Here is a 14,123-nt window from a genome sequence, read left to right on the forward strand (position 1 = left end):
AACCAAACTGGTCTTTGGAGAGATTACTTCTGCGGCAGAATTTGGAATAGAGTGGGACAGAGATAATGGAGGCAAGTAAAGCAGCTCATTACTACTACAACTGTCTGGGTAGAGTATTGGGTGGTGTGAGGGGAAATTAAAATGTGTAAATAGGAGTAGAAACAACTGAGAGGGATTTGTGGGTAAGGTGAGGGAAGAAGAAACGCCTGGTAGTGAAAGAATATAATTATATCTGCAATCACTATTATAGAAGACCTGAACATTAGTCTTATTTATTCTGTTCTGATACTTCTATCAAAAGTTTAGTTGAGATAAACTGACATTTGATGGGGACAATTTAAAGAAGGAATTTTAACAGAGGATCCAGGGACTCCTATGGAATCCATGGATATACTTCATGAATGTGTGATTCTCTCATAACTGCAGGCACAATGATGTGTGTATATGTGCCCGTTCACTCTTTAAGGAGAGGGGCCATCACTTTCATCAAATTCTAAAAAGGTATGAGACCCCCAAAAGCTTAAGAATGATTGGTCTAAGACATAGGACAAGTTTATTCCTTTTTCTTAATTCTTTAAGTGCTATTCCTTATTAAGTTTCTGGAAAGCTATATATCAGCTTTTAATTATACTCATTCCTTCTACAAAATTTGATTTCATATTAAGTATACCAACAATTACATATAGTTATGCATATTCATAAAACTACATATCTATTTACACACACACACATACACTTATACACATACACAAAGACAACATATGCATTTTAAAAGTAAAAGTGCATGTGGCGCCTGGGTGGCTCAGTTGGTTAAGCGTCCGACTCTTGGTTTCAGCTCAGCTAATGACCTTAGGGTTGTGGGGTTGAGCCCCACATCAGGCTCCATGCTCAGTGGGGAGTCTGCTCAAGATTCTCTCTCTCCCTTTCCTCCTACCCCGCCCCCGCTCATGCACTCTCTCTCTCTCTAAAATAAATATATCTTAAAAAAATAAATAAATAAAAATAAAAGTGCTGATAAAAGTATTGTCCATGAGGGTGATAAGTTGTATAAATATGTTTGAATATATTTATGTAAATAAGCACATACAGATATTTTTGCATACATAGATGAAATTGAACATAATGGAGCATATCCTATTTACATAAAGCTGGGTCTATGTCTGCCCATCTATCAGTCAACATCTCATAATAACATAACTTCTTAGAGTTCAACATTTAGGAAAAACTCTGTTTCTGGGCCGTTTGTTTTATTTTGCATTTTAAAAGTCACTCAGTTATATTATACATGCAGTTTAGCATAAAGAATAAATGATAAAGAAAATACCAGTATACCACTTTTGCAGATCAAGAAATGAAGTACTGGCAGCAATGCCCCCTGGAAGCATCAATGTCCATCCCTGATCACAGCCTCTTCTCACCTCCAGGAACTAGCTACTATTCTCATAACTATTCCCTTTCCATTCTTTATAGTTTTACCATATATGAATGTATCCCAAAACTGTGACTTAGTTTTGCTATTTTTGAACTTTATAAAAATAGAAATATACTATATATATTCTTTTGAAGACTTCTTTTGCTCAATATTATGTCCATGAGATTTATCTGTGTTGATGATTTATGTAGCTGCAGTTTGTTTTCTTTGCTACATAGGGTCCCACTGTATGCATTTATGATTTTTTATCCATTCTATTGATGGGTATTTAGAGTATTTCTGGTTTGGGGTTATTATGAAGAACACTTGCTATGGCAGAGGCTGCTAGTTATTCACCAAAATTCCCTTTGTTCGGAGCACCAGCTAGATTATATTTCCCAATTCCCTTTATAATTATGTGTGGTCGAGTGGAAAACTAGTGGATGTTATACGTGCCATTTCAGGCCTATCCTATAAAAACCTTCCACATGTACTCTATACCTTCCTCCTTCTTGCTGACCTGTTATGGCAGGGCCAACAGCTTCCTATAAAGGGCCACTTAGTAAATATACTAGGCTTTGTGGGCCATTGAGCTTCTGTTGCAACTATTCAACTCTGTTGTTGTAGTATGAAAGCATCCACAGACAATACATAAAAAATAGAAATCGCTGTATTCTAATAAAACTTCATGAAAACAAGCAGCGGGCCAGATTTGGCCATGAACAAAGTTTGCTAACCTCTGTGTTATTGTAATACTCAAGGTGATCTTGGAAGAAACTTCGTGCTCCTTAAGCCGTTGCTATTTTTTCTATTTGTTACCATAGTTTAGCCTACCCAACTAAATATAGCTGCTATGAACATATTTTAAGTGAATTCTCTCTAGTACATATATTTAGAAATGGAATCTCTTGGATATGGGGTATTTGTTCTTTATCTTCAATAAATAATGCAAAACTGTTTTCCAAAGTGGTTGTATAAATTTACACTCTGATCAGCAGACAAGCACTCCTGGAGCTTTAGTCTTGCTAACACAAGAATGATAATGAAAACACAACCTATTATAATTTGTGGGAGGCAGCTAAAGCAATGCTTAGAGAGAAACTTATAGTTTTACATACTTAGAAAAGAAGAAGGATTTAAAATCATTGATCTCAGTTTTCAATTTAAGAAGCTAGGGAAAAAAGAGCTAATTAAATCCAAATTAGTACAAAGTAAATAATAAAAATAAGAACAAGAATCAATGGAATAGAAAAGAAGCACATAATAGACAAAAATAAACAAAAAGCAAAGGCTGGTTTTTTTTCTTTAAAAAAACAGTAAAATTGATTACCCCCTAGCAAAGCTGATCAAGAGAGAAAATTAAAAATTACCAATATCAGGAATGAAAGAGGGATATCACTCAGATGTTAAGGCCATTAAAGAAAAGGCATGTTATGAACAATTTTACACCAATAAAGTCAACAACTTAGATGAAATGAGCAAATCCCATGAAAAGCAAAATTTAGCAAAATTGAACACAAAAAGAAATAACAAATCTGAATAGTCCAATATCTGTTAAAGAAAAATAAAATCCAAAATAAGAAAACCCATACACACACATACCATCACCATCAACACTAACAACAAAAGCAACAACTCCAAGACAGATGTTTCAATGGTGGATTCTATAAAACATGTAAGGAAGAAACAATACCAATCTTACACAAACTCTTTCAGAAAACAGAGGAGAGAAAAAATCCTACCTCATTTATTTTTTAAAAATTGTGGTAAAATACACATTTACCATTTTAACCGTTTTAATGTATACAATTTGTTGGTATCAGGTACATTCACAATGTTGTGCAACCATCACACTATCTAGTTCCAGACCTCCTTCATCACTTCAGACAAAAACCCTGTAAAATTAAGCAGTCATTCTCCATTTTCCTCTCCGAAGTCCCTGGTGACCATAAATCTGCTTTGTCTATTCTGGATATTTCATATGAATGGAATCATACAACATGTGGCCTTTTGTGTCTCGCTTCTTCCAATTAGCATAATTTTTTCTTTTCTTTTTTAATTTCAAGTAGACTCTATGCCCAGCGTGGGGTCCAATGCAGGGGCTTGAACTCAGGACCCTGAGATCAAGAGTCAAACATTAACTGACTGAGCCACCCAGGTGCCACTAGCATAATGTTTTCAAAGTTCATTTATGCTGTAGCACATACCAGAACTTCACTCCTTCTTACAGTTAAATTGTATTCCATCATATGGATATACTGCATTTTGTTTATCCATTCATCTGTTGATGGGCATTTGGGTTGTTCCCACCTTTTGGGTATTGTGAACAGAGCTGCTATGAATATTTGCATATAAAATATATTTAAACACCTGTTGTCAATTATTTTGTATATACACCTCTGAGTACAGTTGATGGGTCATATGGTAATTCTATGTTTAACTTATTGAAGAATTATCAAACTGTTTTCCATAGTGGCTCTATTATTTTAAATTCCCACCAGCAATGTATGAGGGTTCTGATTTCTCCACATCCTCTCCACCTTGTTATTTTCCATTTTTAAAATTATAATAATCATAGTGGCTATGAAGCAGTGTCTTGCTGTGGTTTTGATTTGGATTTCCCTAATAATTAGTGATGTTGCACATTTTTTCATATGCTTATTAGCCATTTGAATATCTTCTTAAGAGAAATATCTATTCAAGCCCTTGGCCCAGGTTTTAATTGAATTGTTTGTCTTTGTAGTTGAGTTGTAAAAGTTCTTTATATATCCTGGATACTAAACCATTAGGAGATATAGGATCTACAAATTTTTATCCCATTTTGTGGGGCATCTTTACATTCTATAGACAGTGTTCTTTGACACAATTAAAAAATTAAGTACAATTTATCTATTTTTTCTTTGGTTGCTTGTGCTCTTCATGTCATATCTAAGAAGCCACTGTCTAATCTATGAGCATGAAGATTTACAAGGATGTTTTTACCTAAGAGTTTTATAGTTTTCATTCTTATTTTTAGCTCTTTAATTTTGAATTAATTTTTGTGTATGGCATGAGGTATATAAATGAAGAATCCAATTTCATTTTTTTGCATGTGGATATCCAGTTGTCCCAGCACCATTCGTTGAAAAGACTATTCATTTGTTGAATTACCTTGGCACCCCCGCTGAAAATCAATTGGCCAGAGATGTATGGGTTTATTTCTGGATTCTCAACTCTATTCTGTTGATCTCTCTCTATATATGTATATAACCTCATGCCAGGTATAGGTATAACCTCAGTATAGTTTTGATTACTATAGCTTTGTCGTAAATTTTGAAGATGGGAAGTATGATGACTTCAACTTTGCTCCTCTTTTCAACATTATGTTAACTATTTGGAGACCCTTGTAATTCTGCATGAATTTTGGAATTGGTTTTTCCATTTCTGCAAAAATGACATTGGGAGTTTGACAAAGACTGCATTCAATCTGTAGATCACTTTGGGGAGTATTGACATCTTAACAATATTTAAGTCCTTAAATCCATGAACACAAAATGTCTTTCTGCTTATTTAGGTCTTCTTCAATTTGTTTCAGCAATGTTTTGTACTGTTGAGTGTACAAGTCTTACACTCTTGGTTTAATTTATTGCTAGGTATTTTATTGTTTTGATGCATTATGATTGGAATTGTTTTTTAAAATTTCCTTTTCAGTAGTTCATTACTAGTGTATAGAAATATAAGTGATAATTTTGAGTATTGAATTTTATCCTGCCACTTTGCTGAATTCATTTGTTAGCTCTAAGGGATTTTTGTGCATCCTCTAGGATTTTCTATATATAAAATCATATTGTCTGCTAAAATAATTTAACTTTTTCCTTTCCAATGTGGATATGTTTTATTTCTTTTTCTTGTCTAACTGCTCTGGCTAGAACTTCCAGCAGAGGGTTGAATAGAAGTGGCAAAAGCAGGGATACTTGTCTTGTTCCTGATCTTAGGGGGTAAACTTTCCGTCTTTTACAACTGAATATGATATTAGCTGTGGGTTTTTCATATATACTCTTTACCATGTTGAGGAAGTTTCCTTCTATTCCAACTTTATTGATTGCTTTTATCATGAAAGAGTGTTGGATTTTGTCAAATGTTTTTTCTGTGTCAGATTGATGTTTTTTCCCCCATCATTCTTTCTTTTTTTTTTTTTTAAGTAGGCTCCACACCCAGTGTGGGGCTTGAACTCATGACCCTGAGATCATGAGTTGCATGCTCTACTGACTGCATCAGCCAGGCATCCTTCCCCTTCATTCTATTGATATGTGATATATTGTACTGATTGGTTTTTGTATGTTGAACTACCTTTGCATTCCTGGGCTAAATCCTACTTGGTATATAATTCTTTTAATATGTTGCTGCATTCAGTTTTGTTAGTATTTTATTGAGGAGATTTTCATTTATATTCACAAGTGATTTTGGTGTGTAGTTTTCTTTTCTTTGGATGTCTTTGGCTGACTTTGGCATCAGAGTAATGCCTGAAATGAGTGAAGAAGTGTTCCTTCTTCTATTTTTTTGAAAGAGTTCCAGAAGGATTAATGTTAATTCTTTAAGTGTTTGGTAGAATTCACCAGTGAAGCCATCTCCTTCAAGTCCTGGGCTTGTCTTTTTTGGGAGTTTTTTGATTGCTGACTTAATCACTTTACTTGTTTGGGTCTATTCAGATTTCTTATCTTTCTTGAGTCAGTTTTGGTAGTTTGTGTATTTTTTAGGAATTTGTCCATTTCATCTATGGTTGTCTAATTTGTTGGCTTTTGATGTGTCTATTGTTTGGCTCAACTATTACTTTTTTACTTCAGGCAGCAGTGGTGTGTTCATTTGGTTTTTAATGTTTGCAAGCAATGTCCTACATGTAGTTGCTTCTCTGTCCTGAAAAAGGTCAGGCTTAGGAAAAACCCTGTGTCAATCCTTTAGGAAATAGACAGGTGAAAAGAGACAAACACAATTCCTTGAGAACAAGATCTGTTCCGCTTCCTCTGGGACCAGGTGCTCATATGTGGAACTCAGGATGCCATCTTCAAGAATGCTGCCATGCTGGGGATGGGGACTGGACAAGCCTAACTTAAAATTTCACAAAGTTCTCCTACCATGTTTCAGTGGCCTTTTTGCTAGCTAAGCATTTGCTTGATTCTTACCAATCTTTCACTATCTTTCAGAGTTTTGATAAGGCTGATTCTGGCAGTTTTGCCAGCACTTTCAGTATTTCTGGGAGTCGGGGTGGAGGGGCTCTGGAAGTCCCTACTCTGCTGACATCCTCCTGACTTATTTATGACACAGCATAACTCTGTTACCAAACCCTGACAAGGTCATTACCAAAGAAAGGTATTACACACCAATATCTCCCAATCAGTGTAATTTCATCAAATTAACAGAATAAAAAAGAAAATGCATGGTCATCTCAATAGGTACACAAAAAAGACTTGATGAAATTCAACACTCATTATGATAAAGACTCTCAGCAAATGAGGAGGGAACTTTCTTAACCTGATAAAGAGCATTTACAAAAAACCTACAGCTAAAATCATACTAAATGGTGGAAGACTGCTTTCCCTATGGGATCAGGACTTCCTTATGGAAGTTCACTTTTACCATTTTATCCTACACTATAATAAAAGTCCTAGGCAGTATAATAAGAAAAAGAAATAAAAAGCATAAAGACTGGGGAAAAAAGTAGTTGTTACGGACTGAATTGTGTTCCCCCACCTGCCCAAATTCATGTATTAAAATCCTAACCTTCAGTACACCTCAGAATGTGCCTGTATTTGGAGATAGGACCTTTAAAGAGGTAATTAATGCTAAATGAGGTCATACAGGTGGCCTTTAATCCAATATGATCCTCTGTCCTTAAAAGAAGAGAGAGACAGGGGGCACCTGGGTGGCTCCGTCGGTTCAGCAGTGGACTTTTGGTTTTGGTTTGGGTCAGGATCTCTTGGTCAGGAGATCGAGCCGCATCGGACTCTGAGCTTAGTGCAGAGTCTGCTTCAGATTCTCTCTCCCTCTTCCCTCCAGTTCATGCTCTCTCTCTCAAATAAATAAATAAAATCTTAAAAAAAAAAAGGGTCGGGGGAGAGAGACACAGCAGGAATGTATGCTCATAGCAAAAAGGCCACGTGAGGCTACAGAAGGCAGCCATGTGCAAACACAGGAGAGAGGCCTCAAGAGGAAATGACTAGAAAGGAAGATGAGTGAGCTTACATGAAGAATGGAAATGTACTATATCTTAATTGTATGAGTATATATAATTGTCAAAGTTTATCAAAATGTACATTTGAGACCTATGCAGTTTTACTGTATGTAAATTAAATCTCAATCAGAATAAAAGAAAAATTTAAAAACCCTACAGTTTTCTTGATTCTCAAGGCAGTGCTGTTTTTTTTTTAAAGATTTTTATTTATTTATTTATTTGAGACAGAGAGAATGAGAGACAGAGAGCATGAGAAGGAGGAGGGTCAGAGGGAGAAGCAGACTCCCTGCCGAGCAGGGAGCCCGATGCGGGACTCGATCCCGGGACTCCAGGATCATGACCTGAGCCGAAGGCAGTCGCTTAACCAACTGAGCCACCCAGGCGCCCAAGGCAGTGCTGTTTTTAAGACCGTACTCTACTGATAATCTCTTTGACTCTGCCAATCAGTCACCATAAGGACTTTGAAGGGACAAGCATATATATTTCTTACTCACTGTAGGTACTGAGGTCAAAAGGTCTAACTGATTAGATCTTTATGGCTTGGAAATGGGACAAAGATATCTGTCTATCTATTGTGTTATACTAATTCATTCAACAAATATATGATGAGTACCTACTACACGTTAAGCAATGTTCTTATGGGGATGCAACAGTAAAATACAGAGTGTTCATATTATAGTGGGAGAATATATAAAATATAAAAAATAAGTAAATTATATAGTATTTTGAGATACTTCTATTGTAGAGAATAGGAAATGTAGAGCTTCTGGTTTAAGTGACAATATTTCATATACAGCAACTTCAACTCTTAATGCTGGTCTCTCGCATTTGAATTCCTTTTTATTTTTTTTAAGATTTTATTTATTTATTTGACAGAGACAGAGACAGCGAGAGCGGGAACACAAGCAGGGGGAGTGGGAGAGGGAGAAGCAGGCTTCCCGCTGAGCAGGGAGCCTGATGTGGGGCTCGATCCCAGGACTCTGGGATCATGACCTGAGCTGAAGGCAGCCACTTAATGGCTAAGCCACCCAGGCATCCCTTTAATTCCTTTTTAAAAGGGACTGAGCAGGCCAATTTAATCTACGTGTCTGGGTTTATTCATAACCCTATACTATGCTTATCTTCTGTTTTCTGTTGATAAAGCCATCAATTTTTAACAAGTCTTTTAGCTCAGACTTCTAGAAATCAGAAGTAATATCTTGTGATACCTTTTCTAATGATTAAACCTACAATAATGATGATGATGTTAATAATAAAAGAAACATAAATAAGTGTTCTTTAGAGGCAAAGTAGAAATGGCTTCTGACCTTTGGATACTCCAACTTGTTTATTTCTTTAATCATGCCACCTATATTAATCCATCATGGACTACAAAGAACATTCACATCATTGCAAGCACAGGCTTATTTAGAGGAACAACTAGGAGCTTCAAGGATTATTTCTCTTTTCAGATGAGTCTATAATAATCCTCTTCCAGTAAAAGAAAAATGTGTTTGTGAGTGCCTCAGGGGCCATCAACCAGTGATAGCTGCTGTATATTATATAGCCTAAAAAAGCCCAAAGACAAAATGGAGGGCCTGGTCAATACCATCAGTTAAATACAAATTACTTTAGGTTCAGCCTCTCCTGAAGTTTTAAGAAGACTCAGAGATCCATGGAGAAGGAACAAACAGGCATAGCTCTAAATGTAGCAGGGGGCTTTGGGATGGCTTTTCAGCCTCACTTAGAAATGGGCAATGCCAAGCCCTGAGGTCTAACATTTCGATTCTGGAACATGTCTGTTCAGGGACCTCATGGCCTCTGCTAGCCTGTCAGCATCACAGAAGAAAAATGCCCTCAGCTTCCAGGGCTCTTATGAAAGGGAATCAGTGATTGATAAGAAAAGGGTGGTTCGAGGCAAGCTGGGAGAGAAAAAAAAAAAAAAACAAACCACTGCTGAGTAGGGAGGAAAAAAGAGGAATGAACAGTGTGTGTTTCCAGATTTGTGCGTTTGGCTTAAAAGTTCTTGACTCAAGTTTAGATTTTCCTAAGTAATGTCTCCTTGTTCCACATAGCTCAATAAAGGCAACTAAAATAGAATATTCCAAGCATTGATGACTGAAAAACAATTTATATTTTAAGTATAATTCTGACAATACTGTACATGTTGTTGTGATCCCAAGGTTGTTTCTTGAGACAAGAGTCAGGTCTTTCTTTATATATTTAGTATTAATAAAGTTGATAGAATGGTGAGGAGGACAGAAAAGGTAGAGGAATAAGAGACTGATATTAAAGATTAATGGTCCTGCAGTAAACATCCTATGTGGTACTTAATGATTAAAGACAACAAAAGAAACAAAGAAGAAAAGTATGTTTAAAAATTTAGACACACTAAAGAAGGGAACGCAATTAAGGAGACACTAAACCAAGCAGTGTGACTGAGGCAATTAGTGCTAGGCCACTGGCCTTATGATAAACAGAGTGTCCAAACCCCTCGCAGCCACTTGTAAAGCCCGTCTTCCATCTGTCTGGGCACCACTATAAATGCCCATGCAGCAACTGCTCTGTTCTGTAATCTGTGCATACCAGCTCTGCAATGAGTAGAATGACTCAGAGGGGCAACTTAAGCTCTTCAGTGATCAGTTAGACTGTAATTTGGCCATGGCTCCATATCAGAATAAAAGAAGAGAAAAATATATGACAATCCTTTTTTTTTTTAGAGAGGGACAGAGGAAGTGCAAGTGTGTGAATGGGGCTGGGAGGGGCAGAGTTCGGAGAGACAGAGAAAGAATCTTAAGCAGGCTCCATGCTCAGTGCAGAGCTCGATGCAGGGCTCAATCTCATGATCCTGAGGATCATGACCTGAGCTGACATCAAGAGTTGGACACTTAACCGACTGAGCCACCCAGACACCCCTTACATGACAATCTTTCTTATAAGTAGAAAAAGAAAAGTTAATTCCTGTGACATCTTAAAACAAAACTCTCTTAAAAAAATGAAAAAGTTTCTATTTTTTTTCCACTGCAACACTACAACCTTTCCCCACCAAAAACCAAAAAACCAAAAAACAAAAAAAAAAGGAAAAAAGTTAATGAAAAAAATAAAACCGTGAGTGAAAACTGTTCCTGAAAACTTTGCAGAATTGTAACAGCTTTGTCTTGGTTAAATTGATTGGTATAGCAACATTATAAAATGACTATTAGGATTCATTGTGCACAACAGAAAGTGCTGAAATGTCAGCAGACTATACAGCAAAAAGTAATGGGTTCTGAACCCCTGTTAGTCAAAAATGATTTTGTTTCAAATTAGAAATTGATTTTTTTTGGACACAAGCCCTTTCCAGGCTTATAGCTTCCATAGCTGGGCCCGGGAGAGATTAACCTCCACCACTGTAAGGGCTGGCCTGATGGTACCTTTCTCAAAGTGCCTTTTCAACTGCAGCCTTCTAATGTGGCTGTGGTCTTAACCAATAACACAAGTTATTTGTCCCTTTGCTATTACACTCTATTTTTCTCATTTTGCCATTTTACTTTAGTGCTGGCACACAACACAAATTTGTTGACAAGTTAACAGAAAACTATGTTAAGACTTGCAGTATAACCACCACACACACACCAGTTTTGATTGGTTCTCTATTCTCCAAAGTGCAATGACTAAGACGAGAATATGAGTTTCCCATCTCTCAAGGACTCACAGAGAAAATAAATAAGATTCTATCTCAGAGATGAAGTCTCCTCAATCTCATTTTTGTTTCTGGTAGCAAAGTCTACAAAGACAAAAGTTGTTCTAAGTTGTCCTGATGCAATGGAGGTCTGCAGAACTTCTGCCTTATGTCAAACAAAATGTACTTGCTTTTCAAGATGTGGATGGTTTCTCTTCTGAATCTTGGACTAATTATCATCTCTCAATTTCTAGATTAATCATAGTTAAAACCAAAAATCATGTCAAAGGCGGCAGGTGATGAGAGTGTGGTATACAAGATCTTCTAATAAAGCACTGCACATTTTTCAAACAAATAAATATAAGAGTGACTAGAGAGATTACAAAAAGTTGGTTGCTTAATACCAGAGGTGGGCAGGTGCCAGCCCAGTAAAAAAGGAGGTAAATATGTGGATGGAACTAGAGTGTATTATGCGAAGTGAAATAAGTCAGTCAGAGAAAAACAAATACCATATGATCTCACTCGTGTGGAATTTAAGAAAGAAAACTGACAAACATATGAGAGGGGGAGGAAGGAGAGAGGTAAACAAGCTATAAGTGACTCTTAAGGAGAGAGAACAGGGGCGCCTGGGTGGCTCAGTCGTTAAGCATCTGCCTTCAGCTCAGGTCAGGATCCCAGGATCCTGGGATCGAGCCCCGCATGGGGCTCTCTGCTCGGCAGGAAGCCTACTTCTCCCTCTCCCACTCCCCGTGCTTGTGTTCCCTCCGTGCTTGTGTTCCCTCCGTGCTTGTGTTCCCTCCGTGCTTGTGTTCCCTCCCTCACTGTGTCTCTCTCTGTCAAATAAATAAATAAAACCTTTAAAAAAAAAAAAGGAGAGAGAACAAATGGGATTGATGGAGGGAAGTGGGCGGGGGATGGACTAGATCAGTGATGGGCATTAAGGAGGGCACTTGTGATGAGCACTGGGTGTTCAGTGATGAATCACTGAATTCTACTCCAGAAACCAACACTGCACTGTATTTAACTACCTAAAATTTAAATTAAAAAAAAAAAAGAAGGAAGTCAGAGTTAATGGTTGTAAGCAGGTAAGAGATATCTGGGGGAAGAGGTGTGTGGAGAGGGGGCTCCAAGACTTTTTGTGGCCCTTTCTTGCCTGTACATCACTCTGTACAAGGAAGCTCAGACCTGCTGCATTCTGCTGTGAAGTCCTTCCCTTGGTAATTTTAGGAGAGGTGAAGCCATAAGCCACTCCAGAAACAATCAGGAAACACAATTAAATTTTGACCACTTCGCTCAACATTTCACACAGTTATTTTATAATTGATTTTCTTTTAAAATATCTGTGACATCTGGGTGCCTGGCTGGCTCATAACTGAGCTCCACTAACGTGGAGCGTGCGACTCGATCTCGAGGTTGTGAGTTCAGGCCCCACGGTGGGTGTAGAGTTTACTTAAAAATACGATCTTTTAAAAAAAATCTGAGACATCTAAAGTAGGAAGAATTACTGGCACTTAAAAGACTGCTGGGCAATAGGTTTCAGACTTACGAAGTTTTGTTTTAGCTACAATGTAGAATTGTCTATGACCTCTCCTTTACCCTTCCCATATTTCTAGTTAATTGAGGATTAACTATAGTTGTTAGAGTTTACTCTCCCAGCAGAAATTACATTCAATTTCCTGTCCTCTTTACTCACTTTGAACATTATTCTATGCCTATAACCATACTTATTGTTAAATCAGCCTTACAGTTTGCTACTTGCAAAGAGGGACAAATCGGACAGTTTTTTCTAAGAGTATTCTAAGAGAAACGCTGATGCGATTCAGTGATCTAGCAGATGTACCACCTGTGGCCTTGCAGACACATGTCAGTTGGTAATACACTTAACTCTTGTTCAGGGTTGTAGAAATCATCTGGAGTTCATGGCTAGCACCCACCAGCACCCACTGGCCCCAGAACAGCTTCTCCTTTTGCTACATATAGATGCTAAGCTTACCTCTTTGGGGTCGATATGTATCTTTCTTTTGACATGTCCATAGGGTATCATCTTCTGTATGTGATTGAAACCCAACTGTCTTCTTCTCTCTTCTATTCTCACTGCTGTTAGTGGACTCTTGGTACTTTTTGATGGATGATGATCCTCCCAGCAGCCAGCCATCACATTTTGACTTCAATAAACTGAAAAGAATAAACATGAATTAGCTGTAAAGAGCATAGATGGGGGGTGCATGATCACATAAAGGCATATAAATTCAGCATGGTTGAAATGCAATTCATGGCAGTAAGAACTTTCTTTTTCTTATTGTTTTATTGAAGTATAATTTGAATAATTTACCGAAGGTGTATTTTGTATCTTGCCACAATAATTTTAGAGAAGAAATGGTCTTTATCCTCAAAAAGCTTATATTTGGAGTTGGGGAAGTGAGACTCAGACCCATGCAACTGCTAATAAAGCCACAGAGTATGACTAAGAACCAGAATATCTGTAGAAATAAAAAGTATGCTAAAACAAGACTTGCATAACTAAAATGTTTCCAAGTACTAAAATTGAACATTAGGGATTAAAATATCACCAATTTGCTTCAAAATGCATTTGTGTTTCTCATTTTCCATTGTTACAGTATTTATTATATTCGCAGAGTATGTACAGAGCAGTACAATGGGTCTCTGTCCTCACATAATTTCATTATAAAGTCAACAAGGCAAGTATGGAGTAAAAGGCATTTTAATGAAAATAAACACATGTACATATGTTTTTCTCTCTAATAAACTGTGTTCCCACCATTAACACATTTCCTCTTATAACATTTTATTTTTTAGGGAGAAGCGTCCCAATGATGTGATGTATGTTCCTTACTATTCTACCA

General features: G+C 37.1%; 1 protein-coding gene across 2 annotated transcripts in view; it reads right to left on the reverse strand.

Annotated features, from left to right (window-relative positions):
• The window catches only part of KIAA1328 (KIAA1328 ortholog), a 354,421-nt gene that overhangs the window by 47,002 nt on the left and 293,296 nt on the right, over window positions 1-14,123 (reverse strand). For both annotated transcript variants that reach the window (XM_044920903.1, XM_021686314.2), the window contains exon 8: window positions 13,253-13,434. In XM_044920903.1, the coding sequence (XP_044776838.1) occupies window positions 13,253-13,434 (182 nt within the window). The remainder of the gene's footprint in view (window positions 1-13,252; window positions 13,435-14,123) is intronic.

The sequence above is a fragment of the Neomonachus schauinslandi genome, chromosome 14, assembly GCF_002201575.2.
Source record: "Neomonachus schauinslandi chromosome 14, ASM220157v2, whole genome shotgun sequence".
Lineage (NCBI taxonomy): Eukaryota > Metazoa > Chordata > Mammalia > Carnivora > Phocidae > Neomonachus > Neomonachus schauinslandi.